This window comes from Hypomesus nipponensis, chromosome 15, assembly GCF_054491055.1.
Source record: "Hypomesus nipponensis isolate SF chromosome 15, ASM5449105v1, whole genome shotgun sequence".
Taxonomy (NCBI): domain Eukaryota; kingdom Metazoa; phylum Chordata; class Actinopteri; order Osmeriformes; family Osmeridae; genus Hypomesus; species Hypomesus nipponensis.
This window is the reverse complement of record NC_140375.1, coordinates 1052640-1073896: the sequence shown is the minus strand read 5'-3', so window position 1 is coordinate 1073896 and position 21257 is coordinate 1052640. Positions and strand designations below refer to the sequence as shown.

General features: G+C 41.1%; 1 protein-coding gene and 1 long non-coding RNA gene across 2 annotated transcripts; both read left to right on the top strand.

The window, feature by feature from the left end:
• Positions 1-1728: 1728 nt before the first annotated feature.
• On the top strand, positions 1729-2526 carry LOC146256948 (uncharacterized). Its single transcript, XR_014730006.1, has 3 exons — positions 1729-1866; positions 2027-2143; positions 2225-2526. It is a non-coding gene; the product is annotated as an uncharacterized LOC146256948 (long non-coding RNA).
• A 14655-nt stretch (positions 2527-17181) lies between these two features.
• LOC146256947 (ventricular zone-expressed PH domain-containing protein-like) lies at positions 17182-20682 on the top strand. Its single transcript, XM_084674668.1, has 5 exons — positions 17182-17185; positions 17593-17729; positions 19332-19385; positions 19570-19748; positions 19943-20682. The coding sequence occupies exons 1-5, from the start codon at positions 17182-17184 to the stop codon at positions 19944-19946; spliced, it is 378 nt and encodes a 125-aa protein (XP_084530794.1). The 3' UTR covers positions 19947-20682.
• Positions 20683-21257: the final 575 nt, after the last annotated feature.

The window sequence follows — 21257 nt, the reverse complement described above, 5'->3', positions numbered from 1 at the left end:
TATTCAATTTTAAATTTGAACGGACGAAAAAGGTATAACTATTTATTTTGCGCAAACATGTCAGCTCTCAATTGTACGTAAGAGTGCTCTTTGGTGTGGGTAAATTCTGTTCTTACCTAAGAACAAATATCAAATAAGAAAACATTGGTGAATGCCAGAATCTTCGTGAAAACTGCATAAGTGGGGTTTGAGAACAAATTTGTTCGTAAGAACATTTGGTGAAATGAGGCCCAGTGTCCTTATTAAGATATTTGGACACCAACCAAAAATCTATACGCGACTGCCTAGAGAATGTTTTGGATGTACATGTTTCCATGTAAAGGATCTATCATTAGGAAATTTAACACTCCAAATATCTGTAATGTCAAGCAGTTCTGTAAACTCATTTAAACGTGTGTTCATCACAGTGGACTGTCCCGGAGGCAATCTGTCAACTGAGCTAATAGGAGCAACATTAATCCTATCAAAAGTGATGCGTCTGGAAACTTACCCAGCCAATGAAGAATACATCTTCCAATAGAGACAAATAATTGGTCATTTTGAAGTGTTGAGTTGTACCCATAAATGTTGACAATGATATATATACAGTGTTGTTGTTACTGACAACAAGACAAAGAAAGTTACCAGAATGGTCACTTTCTGAGTGCAAAATACTACCATGAAAATTATTTTTCTAAATAATGACTCCAGCAGAGCGCTCAGAGCCATTACAAAACCATAGGTCAATACCCCACTGAGATCTCCAGAAACTGGCATCAGAAGTAATTGGATGAGATTCTTGAAAAAACAAAAGTCTGTCTTAAACTGTTTGGCAAATAAAAAAAGTGCTTTGTGCTTCACAACATTCCCCTTGCATTCAACGAGACTAGACAATGACAATATGAACAATTAAGAATTTATTGAGACCAAGTTGGTTTGCAGTTGCAAATCACGAGTGAAAATGAGCCCAAGCTCTGCACATCATTTAAACTTAAAACTGTGTGAAAGCTTAAAAATCAATTAGCAAAAAATATAAATTTGGCCAGCTCAAAATTATGAAGACTGGCAAAAGGTGGAAACTCAAGAGTAGAAGAAATGTTTGGAATGTTAACGACAGAATCCCATGAAATCCTCTCTTCACGAGCCGTTTCTACAGCTGGCCAAAATGTATTTCTCCTTTCTGTCTTCAATTGATAAGTCCTCAGCAAAGCGCAAGTTGTTGTCACGAAGAAAGGTTGACTTTTTTGCTGCTTTCCAGGTGGCGTCCCTGTAGAATCGTGAGGTGAACCGGAGGATGATACCCCTGGGCTTGGAAGCGTTTGGTTTTGTAGCACGGAGTCGATGTACAGTGTCCATTACATCTGCTAATTTAGCCTTCTTCTCCGGTAACATCATTTGGCAAACTCTGATAACCTCCCGTCTCACGTTCTCATTCTCAGATTAGAGAACTCCATAAAGACGCGGATTCCACCTACTGTAGTAATTTTCAAGGACCGTGATTTTTCTTTGGCATATAGCCATTTTCTCCTCCTCCTTAACCACGCGCTTTCCCACGAGCTTCATGTAACCCATGTGAATTTGGGTCACTAGAAACAAAATGTATGTGTAATAATAATAATAATAATGTAATCTGCAAGAAAAAAACGAAGAATGACGCAAACACAAATCCCTTATTTTAGTGGCATAACTGGTCGTCCGTCAAAAGCCCAACCAATCATCAGCGCTGCACTAATTTAGACAAACCCTGCTAATTTTAGAGTTCCGCTCACGCTCAGTGTGCAGAAAGCAGCCGATTAAGAGAGACCTGAAACCGAATAAATAGAAGTTCATGTTCTAATGTATAATAGAGCTGATTTGATACCAGTGATAGTTTGTTCCTTTGAATCGGTGAGTAAACTCAAAAAGTTGTTAGCCACATATGATTTCTTAGCTAGCTGAAGCTAAATGAAAGATCAGCCACATACAACTGATTAGCTAGCTCAAGCTAGATGAGAGAGCGACCGATTTCTCCTCACTTTATTCTTTTCTCTCTGCATCACGTGTACAGTATGTGTGCATGTGTGTGCGCTGCCATTACGTGCTTGGGTGAATGCACAAATCGGACAGCGTTGGATTTGTGAGCTTTCGTCTTGTTAATGAAAACGTACTCTGTTGGTGCAGTTGTGTAAGTAATCGTAGATAATGGATAATTGATGTTCGTATGTTAAATATTGTTGATTATAATGATGCCTGTTTTATATAACAGGTTGGGTTTTTTCTTGGAGCAGAACAGTCTTCGAACATTCAACACCTTTGATGGCGAGCTAACCCAGATCCTTGAAACTGATTTTGTTATTGTGTATAAGAACTTTTGCATAATTGATCTGAGATCTGTTTTTCTTTTGTTTATGACCTATAATTAGTCATAGTTATAGGGTGCACCCAAAGTAATAAGATAAGGCATTTTGAATCGTATTGTTTAATTTTTTTACCATCTGACTTGTATAATATCACTCTGTATATTGCTACATATGCCATTTATTATTTTATTCAAAAGAAATACAAGTCAACACCCTTTTTCAAAAAAAAATCTACCTCTGTGTGCTGTGATTAATTCTCAAATTCTGCTCAGTAGACGAACCTTTACTAGTCCAAACATTTTTTGTATACATTGAGTTTAAATAATAATTGTCACAAGCGTGACAGGTTACATTCACCTTGTTTTTCATATCCTTAATTTCTGAACAGGCAAAGTTAATTGTCTTTTGTAATCCCTTAATCTTCATACTAACCATTTTTTCTGTGGCGTCGCTCCTCGTGTTGATTAGCGTGGAGAGAGTTGCAATTATGTCAGAATCAACACCGCGCTGTTCAACTATGCTTTTCTTGGATTGGCGGAGACTTGCTCGGGGTAACAGGCAGGGAGGGGAAATCCTCAACAGCCACTGACTTCAGACACAGTCCCACTCGGACACGAGTCGGCCTAGTTGTGGCAAGTATCAATCAAGACATTGGCCTCCTGTTCAGCAGTGTTACGCGACTCCTGGACTTGGGCAATGCTAGCGTTGCTAGCCGAGGTGTTTGATCCGCTGCTTCTCTTTCTGTGTGACATTTTTAGATATAGCTTCAAACATTAACTACCGATGCTGTAAGCTGGCAGAATACTAACTTTCATCTATTAAAGTAAACTTTTCACCGTGTTACAAAAAGTTGATGTGCAGAGCTTAGACTGAAGCGTGACTCAAGCCGTCTTCTTGGCCACTAGCTCCGAGAGTCGTGCACGCTTGCAACTAGCTGCACACAGAGATGGATTAACCAACGGGCATACCGGGCCCAGGCCCAGGGGCCCATGAGCTCAGGGGGGCCCTAACCCAGAGTCTCTGTGTGACGTTGCTGTTATTAACTTGATATGTATTAGTGTATTGATATGATGATATTCGCCGTAGCCGGTATATGCTAGGCTTAAGTCATTAATGTCTTTAACAGGGCCCCAAAAGTCCTACTGATAAAACAAAAAAATAGCCTAAACATTCACTTTGAAGATGTCACAAGAAAGAAACCATCATGATACCTTTCTAGTGAGTGTTTATCCCCTCAGTTTATCTATAGGACTTTAGAGGGGCTGAGTACTCCATGCAATATGGGCCCTTCAACTTTTAAGGGAGAAATCCAAAAAGCAAGTGCAAAACAATAGCATTAGAGCTGTGTCTAAACACCCCCGACACACTATTTATTGAAGATATTATATTGTTAAGCCTATGATAGTAATTTTTCAAGAAGAGGGTTCTGTGGGCTACAAATGTACACTCTAGTCTATGGTTACAACTATCAAATATTTTTGGAATATAAACGTTGTTTATTTTGTTGATTACTCGAGTACTTTTGCGTTTTTAAACAACAATATCAATATTATTCCTGACAAAAAATAAAATAATGTTTTGCCAAGAGAAATGTTTTTTTTGCGGGGGGGCCTTGACACATCCAGGCCCAGGGGCCCGTGGTTTCATAATCCGTCCATGGCTGCACATACTCATACTTTGCGACAACTAGTCGCGAGCATATATTTATATGGTCGCCAGTATGAGAGCTAAGCATAGAGTTAATATAATTAGAGTAAGCTACTTTTGTCTTCCAAGATGGCGTCCCCATTCATTTCTATGAAAAGAGCTCAGTGGCGCAGTGAGGCTAGCGAGAGCGCGAGACTGGACGTGGCCATTTTTCCACTTCCGTGTCTTCCGGTCTAGCTTTAAACAGTGGCTGTGTCTACTACCGAGCACTTAACAAAGTACACTGCAATACAGTGCACTGCAAAACAGTGCACTTACATATTCAGTGCACTCCGTCGCTGATAAGTGCTGTCTGAAATGGAACACTTATGTTAAACACTTGGCGGAAGTGACAGACGCAAATCTGCTCGCGACACCCGCAAAACCTGCCAAAATGAACGCGCTTCTCCACCCCAAGTGGAAAAAGCTGTTGAAAAGCCTCTTCCGCTACGTAGCCAAGATGCAGTGGCGTAAATATAGGGAGTGCAGGGAGTGCAGCTGCACTAGGGCCCGTGGCGAAAGGGGGGCCGTCCTCGATCTCATATTAAAAGTGAGACAACCTGACCGGGCCCCTTGAGGCCACCTGACCGGGCCCCTTGCTCCGCTTTGAAACCGCAAATAGTAACCTACATAATATTCCCATCAATTCGCAAACATTTCTCTTAACATTTCTCTTAAACCAATTATGGTGTCAGTTATTCATAATTATGAGCTATCACCTGCCCAATAAACATTTTACAGTTCAGACAGTCAGTCTTAACAACAGTAAATAATAGATTTTTCCTCATTTGCCTTTTGCTGAATGAAACAAATTTCGTTTTTAATAAGTAATATTGCCCTCGAAAAATCGCAAGGATGTCTGGGTAATATTGTTGGCAAAGATTCCCGCCCACCCACACACGATTGTTCCCATCCAGTTGTTGGAATACCAGACAGTTGTTGTTGGGATACTACAGTTCTGTTGCACTAGCGTTTTGAAGCGAATTAGGCTACCCCATGCCCACTAAACATAAAAGTGGCTCCAGAAAGCGGCAGGAACGAAAAGAGCAAGATGTAAGGGTGGCAAAGCTGTCAAAACTATCCTCATTTGGCGAAGCGTGTTGAAGAGGACGCTATGTCTGACCACCAGCCCGGCAACAGCAATGTATGAAACTCAGCCACCAGGGTAGGCTAATTACCTATTATTACACGGCTGTTCTTAACGCTGTAGAAAGCTCCATTCACTTGAATGAGGCTTCCCAACGTTCTGCAGTCTGATATCTTCTGATAACAGACCGTTGCTATGAATAACAGACCGCTGTCAAGGAAAGTGGCCTTTTTGCTTCTGATTCACGTCTTTCGTAGCACTCCGCAAGTAGTCCGGTAACTTTTCAAGCCTACCTACTCCGTTGCTTAGCGACGTCAGCTGATTTGAAGCCTAAAGAATGTTCAATGTCTATGAAGTTCAACGTCTTTGGCCAACTATTTCTCTGCTGATCAACACTACGAATGGTAACAAATACCATAACAAATACCAATGGTAGTGTAAAGGGCCCTATTATCGTCCACTCTAAATCTCCAACGTTCGGGGCCCCATTATCGTCCACAACCGTTTCTTCCGTTAATTTCCTAAAGAAGATATGCAGCAGCAACGAAAGAAAGTAACTCATCGATATGTACACATCTTATGTTGCTGCACACCAAATTACAGCTTCTTACTTTGAGATTTGAGTATGTAAATACGCTCTCAAACCGTATGTGTAGCATCTGCCTTCCGCAGCGTCAAACTGACATTTATCCATTGAAAGTGGTTGGGTGGACGATAATGGGACCCCCTGGCTAACTGCTAAAATCAGGAAAGTAACATTTCTAGGCATATCCTGATTGGATTTCAATACCGGAATGTTATAATATAGGTGTGTATCTATATATTAAAGTACAAAGCTGTGACACAGCGTTTTTAATTTGAAATATAACGACATTTTGGTAACATTTCTAACGAGCGTCGAGAGCTAGCTAGCTAGGTGGACGATAATGGGACCCCTTACGCTAACAAATTGTAAAAAGACACACTGTGTTAAGTAATTTTGTTGGCAAGTAGCCATTTAATAAGCAGGATAATGTATAGAACGCCGGTCATTATCGGGAATAGCCTAAGCCCCGACAGGGCGAACAGCTTCGCTCTGAAGGGGCTTATTTTCCCGATAATGACCGGCGTTCTATACATTATCCCTTACATGTTTACTGTCTGGTGTATGCAGTTGACATTGCTATTAAATATCATAAAAATGCAAATATAGGCCTAGGCTATACCAGGCAGCAGCCAGGTTAGATACTGTAGCTAAACTATGTGCAGGATAGCCGGAAAATAGCAAAAGCTGGATAAACTAAAGTAAACTAGCATATCTAACGAACATAAAATCAAATATTCACCATTGAAGTGACAGTTTTTTTAGACTAATACCCAGATAGCACACATGACAGATCGAATCATCATTCATAACGTCGGATAAGCATCGGCAAATGATCAGATTTCTTCTCATCTCTGTGCTCTATTTCAAACGTCGCAGATATGTCTGCTCATCACTGACTGTTGCATTATGCTCATTCCGTGTTGTAGGCCTAGCTATTGCAAGCATATCTAGAGCCAGAGACTCGCGAGTCAGAGGCGTTCACTTTTTAAACCGTCATTTATCTTCACATAGAAGGAGCAGTCGCTACCCATAATTGTACATCATAAGTAGCCTAAATTTCCCTGCGCATCGCTAAGCTCAATAATTTTGCCTGTCAATAAGTCGGTAAGGGGCCCGTTGGTGAGATCTGCACTCGGGCCCGCCAAGGCATTGTTACGCCGCTGCCAAGATGCCATCCGTTTAGGGCAAGTAGTGTCCATCGTTGTACACAGTTTTTTTGGACCGTTTGCAGTGTGCCATCCGAGTACTTTCAGTGCACTGAATTCTGCCGGTTTTGTGAGTGAAGCGCCCTAAGCACTGAAAGTCAGTGCTCAAAGTGCACAAGTGCGCGGTAGTAGACACAGCCAGTGGCTCTTTTTTTCCCTTGCCCCGAGACCTCGTGCACACTTGTAACTAGCTGTACACGTCATACTTTGCGACAACCAGTTGGTATAGATTTACATGGTTACGAGCGTGTGAGCTAAGGCATTGCAGTTGCAGAATCTATGGGCAGAATGGGGTACAAGTCCGATAAGAATCAGACACATGATGAAAACTTAACGCAAATGTATTATGTCACTGTATAGTATTCCTTTCATTTGTTTTTTAGAAATAGGCTATAGGGCTAAATATAGGGCTATTCTAAATGGAACTCATCACATATTTTGCTTTTTTTCTTCGTGATATGAGTATGATTTCCAACGCATTGTATCGGATGAAATAAACTGTTAACGTGAACAGCTCTGTCGTTGTTCTCGCCAGGCAAAGAAAGCTTAATAGTTATTTTGGTAACCAAAATCTTCCATAATGCAGACTTACCATAGCTTACTGTCAACTTTATATTCAAACGAAATGCCACGAAATTCACACTGCCACATCAGTGTTGAAATGGGACCAGTGTTTTATATGTTCAACCTAGAAAACCAAACGTCTATTAATGGATATAACGTGATCTAACAAGACGTGTTAATAATGTAATAAATAAAAGCTCGAGAAGTGTGCCTTGAACATTTGCCTTTAAAAGGAGCATATTAACATAACTATATACAAGACATAAGTGGGGACGAAAGTGTCACTCACAATGGACCTTCATTCTCCCACAAAAGCAGTCTGGCTTAATGATACCATTTCAAAAAAGAAACAATAATGTGTGTGTTTGTAGCCTACATACATTAACAAAAGCGTCTGAGTGTTGTTGTGGTGATACCCAACCTAATAGCATAACTATAAAAATATTATTGTTATCAGTTAAAGTATTAATCTTCGTCTTTGCTCCAGATAGACATGTCAACAATCTATGCTCACGCTTAACATACTATAATATTTGCCATCATGTCATGAACGTAAAAACGTTCATGATACGTAAAAACGTTCATGACACGTAAAAACGTTCATGACACGTAAAAACGTTCATGACACGTAAAAACGTTCATGACACGTAAAAACGTTCATGACAGAAAAATCTGTTTATCTGTTTTAAAATAACGGGAATAAACTATATTAATCACATTTAATTTATGTGTGACAACCATTTGCTAAACTTGCTAGAACAGGGCAGGCAACTCAAGCCATTTCTCCCATTCAATATAAGTCTATGGCTCATTCAACTCCATGTAAATCGGCTATCGGCCAATGTGAACTTTTGTGCTCGTGCCCTGTTAGTATCCGCAAGCACATTTGCGGGCAACTTTTATTGACGTAAGCAAATAAATGGGGTGCTAGTTTACCCATTTCGGATTGGTTTCAAACTTAGCAAAAATCAGGAAAAAGTTTTCTATGAAAAAGCTAGTAGTATGAGCCAGGTTCAAGAATCAAACAAAAATTATTGGGGGAGATAGTTTTGTAAATGTTGACTGAAGTTAATAGAATAAAAACGACCGGAAGAGCCAGAAGTCCAACAAGGACTACCTCTACATCCACTGCTTCAAGCCGAGGGGTGGGTGCCTGTCTCCGGGGCTCTCGGAGAGGGCGTTCCACCTAGACGGAAGGCGTTCCCATGTGTCTGTTTTTTGGAAAACTGAGTAAAACTGAGTACCCTAAATAGGCCTTTAGCTATTATCTTACAAAGCCACAACCTGGATATGTCCTTTCAGATCCCAAAGCTATCATAGCAATTTGTAAAAGTCTTTGTTCAACAGACAGCGGACTGGCAAATTCGCTAGAATCATGTCAGCCTTCTGATTTCTTTCTAGGGACAATTTCACCCTCTTACAACATGTAAAACAATTACTCATGGTTATATTTACAATTCTATCAACTCTTAGTACTATTTCAATTTCAACATAAAACTTGGTCCAAAGTCTACATATGCACGTTGGATTACTCTCAGAGAATGGCAGTTTACACATATATCAAGAGTTCTGGTTGGACAGGCCTTCAGCATGTTGATTTAAATAGGCAAATATTAATACCACCAAACCCAACACATTTCAACAAATCATCTCAACAGCAACAAATTTATGCAGTACCTTTTCCCTTAACAAAAATCGCGCTTCAGTCTCTCGGACTGGTTTGACTCGTACTTCAGTCTCTCGGACTGGTTCAACTCGTACCTCAGTCTCTCGGACTGATTCAACTAATATTGGAACATAGGACCAGAGTGCATCTTTAACGACTACACTGTGGAGTTTTTCTCAAATTGGAACACTAAAATATTGTGAGGGGTCAGGTGGAATACAGGGTACAGGGGAGGTAGGCCTAAGGACGCTTAATTGGGCAATCAACCAACAGGTGTAACCCATTCATGATTGTGCTTGCTTTAAAAGGTCCCGATTAGATGAAGGAGGGAGCGTGGAGCCGGAGAGTGACTGGCGCAACGGCGGTGGAAGGATCGTCTGCGGAATTGATAACCAGTCATGCATTATTTACAAAGTGTTTCTTTTTGTTGACCGTTATTTTGGCTACCAAGTACGGCAGTGTGCCTGCTGGTCTTCTGGCTCCGCTCAAAAGAAAAACAAAACAAAAATATATATAACCGAAGAGTTGCTGCAAACCGTCCGTCTCAGCGTCTCATTTGTTGTCCTGCACCTGGGGGGGGGGGAACGAATCGTCACAATATATATTTATATATACAATTTTATTCTTACCTTGTCCACCTGCAAACAGTGCCACTAACTAGTCCAGAATCTCGTCACCCTCCATCCCCCAGGGAAAAACTAATTGGAGGGCAACTCTTTTTAAACAACAATTATTTGCTGCATTGCACAGTCAGTTGGTGAACAAGTGAAGAAAACTTAATTGTTTGCGGCCGCAAGGAGACTAAACATCATACGCAATTGTGCTACAAAGTTTGTCTGTTAGCATGTTGTGCTAGCTAGCTATTTGAACAGAACCGCTCTTTACAGTGATGGTGACGGTTAAAACGTCTTTGTCTCAAAGTATCTCCTTAAACGTCACATGATATGCTGTTTTTGAATGCTTTTAGCGCCTTAGTGGTTCCCTATTACTGTATCTGAAGTATCTTTTACCAAAATTCAGCCTTGGTGCATAATTACAGCCAATACGAGCAGTTCCACAATGAGCTTTCCTCAAAACGTTTCTGTGTCTGTAGCTTTAAATGCTAATGAGGAGGAGAGGGGCGGCAACATGCGCTAATGTTTACAACGGATGAATCGCAATGGCTCGTAGCCCCCGTTTCTGTAAGATGCCTCGAATTTAACCATTCTCATCTGATCACCCTGTTTGCAGTGGTGCACACTCATAGTCATTTCAATGAGGAGAAAGGCGGATATTGCGCGCCATAACACCAACAGCAGAACAGTTATCCAAATAACAAAGAAGTGTACAACATTCGAGTTACAGCGTTTGTATTCACACACACACACTTCATGCCATATACCTTTACATTAGCGACAGTAACTCAGCTGGCTCGTAGCCCAGTTGCTGTAAGATGCCTCGAATTTGCCCATTCTCATCTGATCACCCTGGTTTGCAGAGGTGCACACTCATAATAATTTCAACTAGAGAGGGTACAATTTCAGGGGAAATTGTAGGGTGTGCTTTTGTCGGTTGCAGGTGGGTCCGTTTTCCCATCTAGTGATATATTCAAGCATTTAGCCTACTCATATAGGCTCTGTGCACAATCGTACTGACAAACTTACGCTGTAGCCAAAATTCGGGCTATCGGGCTATATTAAGCTATCATGTTTCAAAGAAAAACGATTATGGATAGAGGGGCAGAAATACAAATGATAATACATAAAAACGGACAGTTAGCGTTTCAATTAAGAAGAACAAGCTTCTATACTACACTCAAATTAACACATCGCTAACTAGCTTAGACGCTAGCCGACCGGAACACCTCATTATACTACTTACGCTCATAGTTGTGCAGATAACTGGATATGTACAGTTTGAATCCTGTCCCGCTTGCTTGTTGGAGCAGGGGAAAAAAGCATTTATGATGCGATGGACGTCACTGACGCTTATAAAATGCAGGTCTTGGAGACATCTACTAAAGCTGAGCATTTTGGAAACTCAGGTGATGGTCTCCAGTGAACCGGAAACTGATTTCCCGAATTTTGGCTACAGCGGAAGTTCATCAGTACGATTGTGCACAGAGCCTATTGCATTATTCATTAAGAACACCCTTTGAAACAAGAAACCCCCTTTGAAACAAGCTACTGTAACAACTTTGTCAGTGGCAGATGGAATTGCGATTCAAATAGTACCGTCTGTTAACTGAAAATAAGCCCCCCAAAACGTAAATAAGTTTGATATTAATTTAGGGAGACATGGCTAATTAAAAAGCAGTTTGCTAGAGGCAAGCTAGCTGCTGTTGCTATCCACACTTCACTGATTGTACGAAAGTGCCGGAAATGAGAACGTTTCTTTTGTAATGGATAATGTATAGAACGCCGGTCATTATTGGGGAAATAAGCCCCTTCAGGGCGAAGCAAAATGCCTTTGCTTCGCGTCGGGGTGCTGTACGCCCTGTCGGGGCTTATTTTCCCAATAATAACCGTCGTTCTATACATTATCCCGCTTATTACACGGCTACGTGCCAACAAAAATAACTTAAAACAGTGTGTCTTTTTACAATATTTTTTTTACCATTCGTATTTGCGAATACAAGCGGCCGAAATGAGCTTTCTCCGCAGGGTGTCCGGGCTCTCCCTTAGAGATAGGGTGAGAAGCTCGGTCATCCGGGAGGGGCTCAGAGTAGAACCGCTGCTCCTCCGCGTCGAGAGGAGCCAGCTGAGGTGGCTCGGGCATCTGATTAGGATGCCTCCTGGACGCCTCCCTGGTGAGGTGTTCCGGGCACGTCCCACTGGGAAGAGGCCCCGGGGAAGACCCAGGACACGCTGGAGGGACCATGTCACTCGGCTGGCCTGGGAACGCCTCGGGGTCCCCCAGGAAGAGGTGGTGGAAGTGGCCGGGGAGAGGGAAGCCTGGGCCTCCCTGCTTAGGTCGTTGCCCCCGCGACCCGATCCCCGGACAAGCGGTAGATGACGACGACCATTCGTATTGTTGATCAGCAGAGAAATAGTTTTCCAAAGACGTTGAACTTCATAGACTTTGAACGTTCTTGAGGCTTCAAATCAGCTGACGTCGCTAAGCAACAGAGTATGCTGGGGTTGAAAAATTACCGGACTACTGCGGAGTGCTACAAAAGACGTGACTCCGAGGCAAAAAGGCCACTTCAGGCAAAGGTCAAATATGCATAGCAATGGTCAAATATGAGAAAATTGTTGACCGCAGAACGTTGGGAAGCCCCATTCAAGATATCTTCTGATAATAATAAAGTTTAGCCATAGCTGTGGCATTGAAGACAGTACTGTAGCCTACTACTACTACACACTGCCAGTGGGCGAGCCAAGATCAGAAAAAGAGCAGCCAGCAGTGTGCCACTCTGCTGGCTGCTCAATACTAAAAATCAAGGAGCTCAATTTTTCAAGTATTTAAAACTGTCACAATTGAAAATTGGCTGAATATATTTGAAAAAATCTGAGTCATTTGGGAATAGCTGAATGTCTTGTGAACATTTTAAAGGTTGAATGGTGTCTCTAGCTGAAAGTATGCTGAAGTAGTTAAGTTTGAAAGAGGAGGAATCTTTTTAATGATTTGAAAGGATTTACCATTACTTTTAATGGGACAATAATTTGCACAAAAACCTTAATTCTTTAAAAAGTATAAAAGTATAAAATACCAGAATAGCCATCATCTCCTGAACGAGCTGAACGTTTTGATACAAAAATTGTAGGAATCGGTGAAAGTATGCAGGACTAGTTAAAGGCCAAAAAACAGCGGAATAACTGAGAAGTTGAAAAGCAATAGTGAGAATGCTTAGCACTGGCGTTACAGCGCTTGTATTCACACACACACTTGATGCCATCTACCTTTACATTAGCAACAGTGACTCTGCTGTTAGCTGCAGAGCTAATGTTACAGCCACATTCTAAGGGTAGCAAGCTAGGTAACCATTTACAGGAAGGCAACAAAATGATATAGCGTTCACAACTTACTTGTCCAAGGTTTGTAGCTTGACCAAGGAGAGTTAGTAATGATCCAGAATTTAATTTCAGCAAGGCCAGCTTTGTATTGGCTCAAGTTTAGGAAGCAGTAGTTGCTGAAATGTTTGGCGCAGACATACAACACTTTGGGAAGTTGTGTCGGCGCATTTCCAGCGAAAATACAAGTAAGATACTGGTTGTGCAGAGGCTTGGACGAAGGAAAAAAATACTTTTGTTTTGATATGTACATACAAACACTGAGCAACTGTTATGCTTCGTTTGTTTGCTAGCCATAATGTCTCTCCAGGAAAAAACGATATTGCACTTGCCTTTTCACAATCGTTTTTCATGGGCAGGCCAGATTCTCTGGGCGGGCAAAGCAGAGAGAAGGGCGGTAGCCTGGCTCCTTGTGATGTCACAGGGAGCAGATTTTCTGACAGAGTGTTTGAGCCTTGATTTTCTCAAAGGCGGAGAAGAACACCCAGGGCTTGGTTTACACCAATCAAAAATTCTAGCCACTGGGGTACCAAAGGTAGGCTAGGGGAACTCATATTAATGTTAAATAACCTCTTAAAGTGAAGTTTTCATGTAATGTGACCTTTAAAAGAACCAAATCAAAAACCTCTTCTTAGTCCTCAGCCCCAAGATAAGGGTCTTGGATGTTTACCCAGAATTTGAGGTGGGGGTAGGCCTCTTTGCACCCAAGGAATTCTGAACACAGAATCATTCTTATAGGCCGTAAGGTGAACCCTGTTATTGTTTCATCCCGCTCCACAGTCTGGCATCTACACAATCTTTAGCGCATAAAAAATAATGAGTCATGCTAAGCTACCAAAAAAAAGTTTGTTGTCGAAATTACAGTCGATTGTCGATGCGTCTATGTTTTATGCAGAACTAGTTTCTTCAGAGCGTAATAGGATTTTGGTGGCACGGTTCGACACGTGATAGTTTTATACCAATAAGGTAGCTGATATTTGTCAACAGAGTGGCACGATGGATGTATATGGTTGGCATGTCACCTGGATCATCAGAAATCCGGCCCCTGACAGTGTTTTGCATGTGATACACTGCGGCTGCAAAAGTGCCTGCGAGATAGGCAGATATTTTTCGTTTTTTTGCAGGACTGTGTTGCACAGACAAATCTCATAAACCTATTATGTTATTTACAATAGAACATATAAAACATGTCAAATGTTTAGCCTCAAAGAAAAACAGCAGATTGTCCAAGAATTAAAAGGGGTACTGCAATCGCAGCAGAACGTGTTCCTAAAAGTTGCAGCAAAAAACTGTGTTTTTACAACTGTTAAATCAAACAACTAAGAAAACTAGAAGCAACAATTAAGAACAACCAAAATCCACTTGATTTCCCGATTAGAAGGAAGGATTGGTAACAAAGATCCAGCCCCTTAAAGCCAGGCCTGTGGTCCCAACCGCATTAGAAATGAAATGCTTAAAAGTAGCTCTCTAGAAATGCAGACAGGAGAACTCAAGTTATTCAATTTAATACTAAAATCTGGACACTAGGATTTGGAATCAAGGGATTATAACACCTTTTTATAAGAGTGGAGACAAATGTGAATCTAACAACTATGGAGGGATTTTTGTGAGTAGTAATCTGGGGAAGTTATTTTGTAGTATTTTAAACAATAGAATTCTAAACTTCCTTAATGAACACAGTGCACTGAGCAAAAACGAAATTAGCTTCTTTCCAAAATATAGCACCACGGACCACATTTACACCTTACCACTAATTTAAAAAAATGTACACCAAACGAAAACAGCTAAAACTTTACTTGTTTTGTGGACTTTAGAAAGGCTTTTGATTCCATTTGGCATGAGGGACTTATTACAGACTTCTTCAATTTAGCATTGGCGGAAAGACATTTGAGATTATTACATCTATGTACTCAGGCAAAAAATGCTTGGCAGTGAATGCACTTAAAGAAAAAGCTGGTTGAGCTTTCTATGCAATCAAACACATTTTTTTTTTTTTTTTAACATCCCAATTAAGATTTGGTGTAAAATATTGGGTGAAGTGAGATATGGGACCATATCTCACTTCCTAGACTTAGGCCGAATCCCAATACACTGTCTTACCCCTATCCCTTACCCCTCCCTTAGTTTTGTGCTTTTTGAGAGTTTTGAGAGTAAGTGGTGTCCCAATACTCTTTTTGACTGAGGGGTAGGGCTAAGACGAAGGGGTATACACCCTTTAAAACCAAGTGTTTTTGGGAGCTTACTTGAAACCTAGGGATATGTGTACACTGCTTTACCTGCAACAATGGCTGCATCCTGCATTTCTCTGATTAGCCTTGAATGGACTCCATGCACGTCTACAGTTTTAACTAAACTCCTTTAGCAGCTAATTTTGTTTGATATCAGTTGTAGCAACCCAGGAGACTTGAAGGCCCGATACATCATAAAATAGGACTCAGACACAGGGTTTAACATAAATGGGTTTTTGCTAAAAGGTAGTGTGACAAACTAAATTAAATTAGGGGTCTTCCCATCCGGGGTTTGTGGTCCTTCACGGAGTGCGGTTCTGGGGGGTCAAAGAAGAGGGAAAGGTTAATAGCAACGTTCCTCCAGGGTTGTCTCTCTGGTTCTCTCTCCCCCCTGCGGCCTTGGGCTGGCTCCCCTTTAAGCCCTAGCCTGACTATACCTATACTAAATATCCAAAGGAAAACTCCCACAAATGCATGTCGTGCAGAATTAGGCCAATTTCCATTAACGTAAAAAATCCAGAAAAGATCATTAAGATTTTACACCCATTCAAAAACCAGTCCTGAGGAAACCCTTCAATCTAAAGCCCTTGCAGTCCATGAAGTTAACCCAGAGAAGAGCCCCCTGTGCCAGATGGTTATGAGATTAACAAACCAGTTACTGCCTGGCACACCTCCTTCTCAGTCCATCACCCCTTTACTAACACCAACAGAAACACATTTCTTACTTCAATGTTACAAGTATAAAAATAAAAGAGATCAATATCTCAAAAAATGTAACCAGTAAATTTAAGACTACACAGAGCTTGATGTATACAAGAAATTAAGGATATCTCTGGGCGAAGGGCCTACAGCAAGTCTTGCCGCTAGATATGTATCTCAATGTCACAACAAGGGACAGTGAATCAACCTTGTGTGATTGTTCTATACCTTTCTGTATCTTAACATGCACTTATCTGTTTATTTTCTAGTCTCCAACTCACTATGGTATATATACGATATATATACTGCTCAACCCAAACTGTCATGCCAATAAAACATTCTGAACTGAACTGAGAAGAAAACAGAAAGCCCTCTTTGTGGTTGCATGTTGCCATAATACCAACACTTAGCTCGCCTCTCTTTTGATCCTTCCCTTCTTCAGTCTACCTTACTGATAGCAGGATGTCAGCACTGCATAGCCAGCAACATGCCTGCTATCTTCTCCCAGTTTAGACTGCATCGTTGAAGTAATTCTACGTTTAAGACCATATCAAACACTCTCATATCATGTATACCCCAGTTTGTGTCTGGTCCGGCTCTAATGTTCTGTTCAGTTCTAGAACCCAGGGGGTGAGCTGTGTCCATAAAAGATCCTTCCTGTTTAACATTGGGCAAAGCAACTCAGTTTATCGGACACACACTCAACCACACTGTTACATGCAAACACACACACACACACAAACTCTGCTTTACTCATTGGGGCTGAAACAAAGCTCTGCTTTGTTTGGTTCTGGTGTCTACAATCTTCATGTATTACTGGCACTACATGGGTTGAACCAGAATGTGTGATGTGTGATGTGGACAGGATGTTACAAATCCAACCTGGCGCTGTGTGCACGTGGGAGAAAGTGCATTATGTGTGTGTGCATTCTTGTGTGTGTGTGTGTGTCTGGATGTCTGCTAGATGACTTCATGATTATTCATATCAAATACTCTTTAAAATACTTTTATTCATCCAGGTGTAACCAACCATGAACAACAAACCATTGTGTAGGCCCTTTCACCCTCCCTGTGTCCCTTTACAATTTGATATGCAGGTTCAGTTTGTGTGGGTGAGTGTGTAGTTGTGTGTTAGTGAGTGAGTGTGATCATGGGTGTGTGTTGATGGGAACCTTGTCTCCAACCTGCAAGATAATGTGTGTTGCCTGGGATCTCTGACAGAGTTGATTGGAGTATTCACTTATGACTCTCAGTAGATGGTAACCTGAGCAAGGTACAAGCTTAGCAAAGGGATAGCAAAGATAAATCAACTGAAGTCTGCCCTCTTCTAATTGGGTTCTTCATCATGCTAATGAGCTATAATATCTAATTAATCACACTGTGACAAATATTCAAAATTGAGAATTAGTTCTTGAGTTCGTTATTTGATTGTTTGAGTTTGTATTGCACTTTCCACTTTCATGATTGAACTGTATGTGTGTGTGTGTGTGGTGGGCATGTGTGTGGGTGGGCATGTACTGTATATATGTGTTTGTGTGTGTGGGCATTTGTGTGTGTGCAGTAGTAAACCAGGAGGGCCAGCGCCTGATGGAAGGGAAGCTAAAGGAGAAGCAGGTATGCTGGAAGTTCATCAAGCGCTGGAAGACCCGCTACTTCACACTGGCAGGAAAGCAGTTGGTCTTCAGGAAGAGCAAGTCGGTACTTTCCAGGCCGTCTTCTCTCTCTCTTTCCCTGTCTTCGCCATCTTTTTCTCTTTCTTTCTCTGTTTTATGTCACGCTTTCAATCACTCATAGCACACACATACAATCAGATGGCTATCCAGCAAACTGCTGTCAACTTACTGTGCCTTGTGTTTTGGAAATGTCCTCGGTAATAACCAGTTTTCAGCTGAGTGATGATGAAGTTGTGGAGCCCCTGTCATGTGACAAAGCCTTAAGCCTCTCAGCAGAACCCTCAGAGCTGAGCGCAATACCATTGGCTCCGGAACACTATTCTTGGGGAGCCCCGGGCCAGAAAATCACTCTGAATTCTGGCTCAGTCTTCATGAGTAATTTCTGCCATATAGCACTCAAGATAAGAGTCTAAACAAACAGAAGATAGCATTTGTGTGTGTGTGTTTATGGAATATATGTGTTCTGATGAGAGAACTTCACACCGCTCCAACTTAACCCTGTTTAAGGCACCAAAGTAAGGGTGTCTTACTTTGAGGCCAGAGTAAGTGTGAAGTCATTTGACTTCACGACATAAAGAATTATTGTGCATATTGTGCAAATTATGTTGCATAATCAAAACTATTGAGTATCACTAATCATCAGGAAGGCCAATGCCAAACAAAGTCTTGGACTTTCATTTATATTTTTTATACTTTAGCCATAAGGTAATTAGATCTGCTTTGCTGCTTGTCTATTTGTTGTGTTGTTTTGTGCACGTGTGTGTGAGTGGCTTTGTGTATGTGTGTACATGCCTGTACTGTTTAGTGGCTGTCATACCTATTTTGTACTTTGTTTTTGATGTAGATACAAAGGGAGACAAACGAGGGAGAAAGGAGGGATCTTCTGAGGGCTCCCCTGGATCATTTAAAACAAACTAATCATTTCCTTATGTTAAGGTCCTCTGTCTTTGAGGAACACATATGAATGGGAAATAATTTTAGATGCTTGACAAAACCAGTAGAATCTTGTTCAACACAGAACTTTTTAAACCCAGCTTTTCCTTCAACCAATGGAAGCAGCTCCTTTTTGTCTCTTCCAAGCTCAGTCGAGGGATTCCTGGAGCTGTGTGGTTGTGGTTGTATTGTGTATCCATCCATGTGTCAGGTTATCTGTTTTATAGACCATAGCCATATCCTTTGGTCTACCAGGACTTAGGAGATTAATTCACATTCTTATCCTGGTATACACACTGGCAAACTGTGCATGTGTGGGGTAGAGATTTGTTCATTATGCTCACAGGCTTACAATATCATTTTTGTTTCACCTTGCATAAGCACCAAGATAATGAAACCCTCAACTCCCTCTCTCCATCCATATCCCACTCCAACCAGAACTTGGCCACATCACAAATACTGTGCTGGCCTTTTGTTTCCCTCTAGCAACGAGGTTGGAATTCTATCAAAAGCTTAGTTTGTCCCTGAAATGTATGTCATCAATCAAAAAGGTTAGTTTCAACATACTCAAAGCAGATCTTGTGCCAATGGCAATGATACACTCAACATGTGTGTCTTACATGTTGAGACCATATGTTTTCCTCCATATCTCTACATTTGAAACTGAACTGTTACACACTCTCTGTTCTTCCAGAAGGATGAGCTGGATGACAGCCCTATTGAGCTGAGCAAGGTGCAGAGTGTCAAGGTGGGCCTCCACAAACACCAGGGGGAAACATGAACATCACAGAACTGAATCCACTCACTTTGAGACTGACTCTACTACTCGGACACACACTTTGGGATTCAAAAAGCACCTTTGTAGGACCATTTGGTGATGGAGATATTGTTAAAAGTGAAAATAGAATTTGCAGATTTGTGTGTGTGTTTAGGTGGTGGCTAAGAAGCGGCGTGATCGCGGTCTGCCACGGGCATTTGAGATCTTCACAGACAATAAGACGTGTGTGCTGAAAGCCCGGGATGAGAAGCATGCTGAGGAGTGGCTGCGGTGCATCAACGTGGCTGTGGCTCAGGCCAGAGAGAGAGAGAACCACGAGGCTACCACCTACCTGTGAGGACAGTGTATTAACATTAACCAAATAATTCCAATACCAATGGAATTACAGTTATTTGACTATTTAGATTTTTGGGTTAAATCAGAGCAAGAATGGTCAAATTAAGGTTAAATCATTTTTATCATATTGCAAAGATATCAATGAAGGTTAACTCTTATGCCTACTCTACCATGATTATTTTAAACCACAGATAGAAAGCAAGAGGTGAAGAAGAAGGAGTAGGACAAGCTAGAGCTGAGGAGAACGTCTCAGGAGATCAATAATCCACAGAACAATGCTTCACAATTCCTTAAGAACAACTACAATCAAACCAGAATCTTGACCCATACTTATCAACATGACTAGCAAGGCTACAGTAAGTTACACAATGAGATGTGAGAGCCATCAAGTTGAGACTCCATCCAGTTCTCCATGTTTTACCATATGAAAGGTGAGGGCAGGTTGATAGCCTTACAAGATCAGCCTTTATTCTTCTGCCCTAAGTACACCATCTCTTGGTCAAAATAGAAATTCTGAAAATTCAACTATTAATATTCATATAGGTTATTGTTCCACAATTAACATCACCTGTGACCATGTATTCTCTCGTAACTGGTGAATAAATCTTTTTTGAGATTAGCCTTTATTATTTTACCTGAAGTAGGCCTACACCATCTCTTGGTCAGTTTTGGCACTTTCTTCACGAGGTGCAGTTTGTACAACTAATTTACTTGTAACTGGGTATACATGAGATTGCATTAGCTACATTTCACTGTTCCATATGCAAACTTCACCTGCCATTTAATGAACATCTCACTGAATACAGCATGCCCTATTGTCAGAATGTGCAAATAGTTTTTATATTCATTATTCTCATAATGTCATTGTAACTGACAATTACAAAAAAGCCTGTAAATAAAAGTAGGCTACATGGAGAGAGAACTACCAGTAGCTACCATACATAATTCTCTGCATCCATTTCTGCGGCAGCAGTCATTAATGTCTCTTCGTCATCTTAATCATCATCATCATCCTTTGATGAAAAGCATTCTGTTGAGGGAAACTGCTACTACAAGTTGAAATAGGCACCAATTGATATTTAAACTTTGTATCATGTCGTATATGATGTAGTATGTTTTTATATGTAATATAACATTGAACATGCTATTTTATTAAGTCCACCACTTTTTCTCCTGTAATATTAACGGACAGTGGGGTTAAATGTTCAATGTATGGACTGGCTATTGCATTCAAATAGTGAATCCATTGACTCAGCAGCAATTGTCTCCCACGCCAATTGTAGCTATAGGCTACGCTGCTACAACCGATTGACCAATTGACCATGAACACAAAATAAAACTTATATCTAAAGTGTCGTAAAGTAGGAAAACATTTTTTGTCGTCGGTTGCCATGGTGAATCCTAGTATCGGAGCTCCATAGATGTTGGATTTGGTAGTATTCATGCACGCGCTAAACTCAGAGTTGCCGTACTCCGAGTTGAGTTAACAAATTCATATCAGCTTTT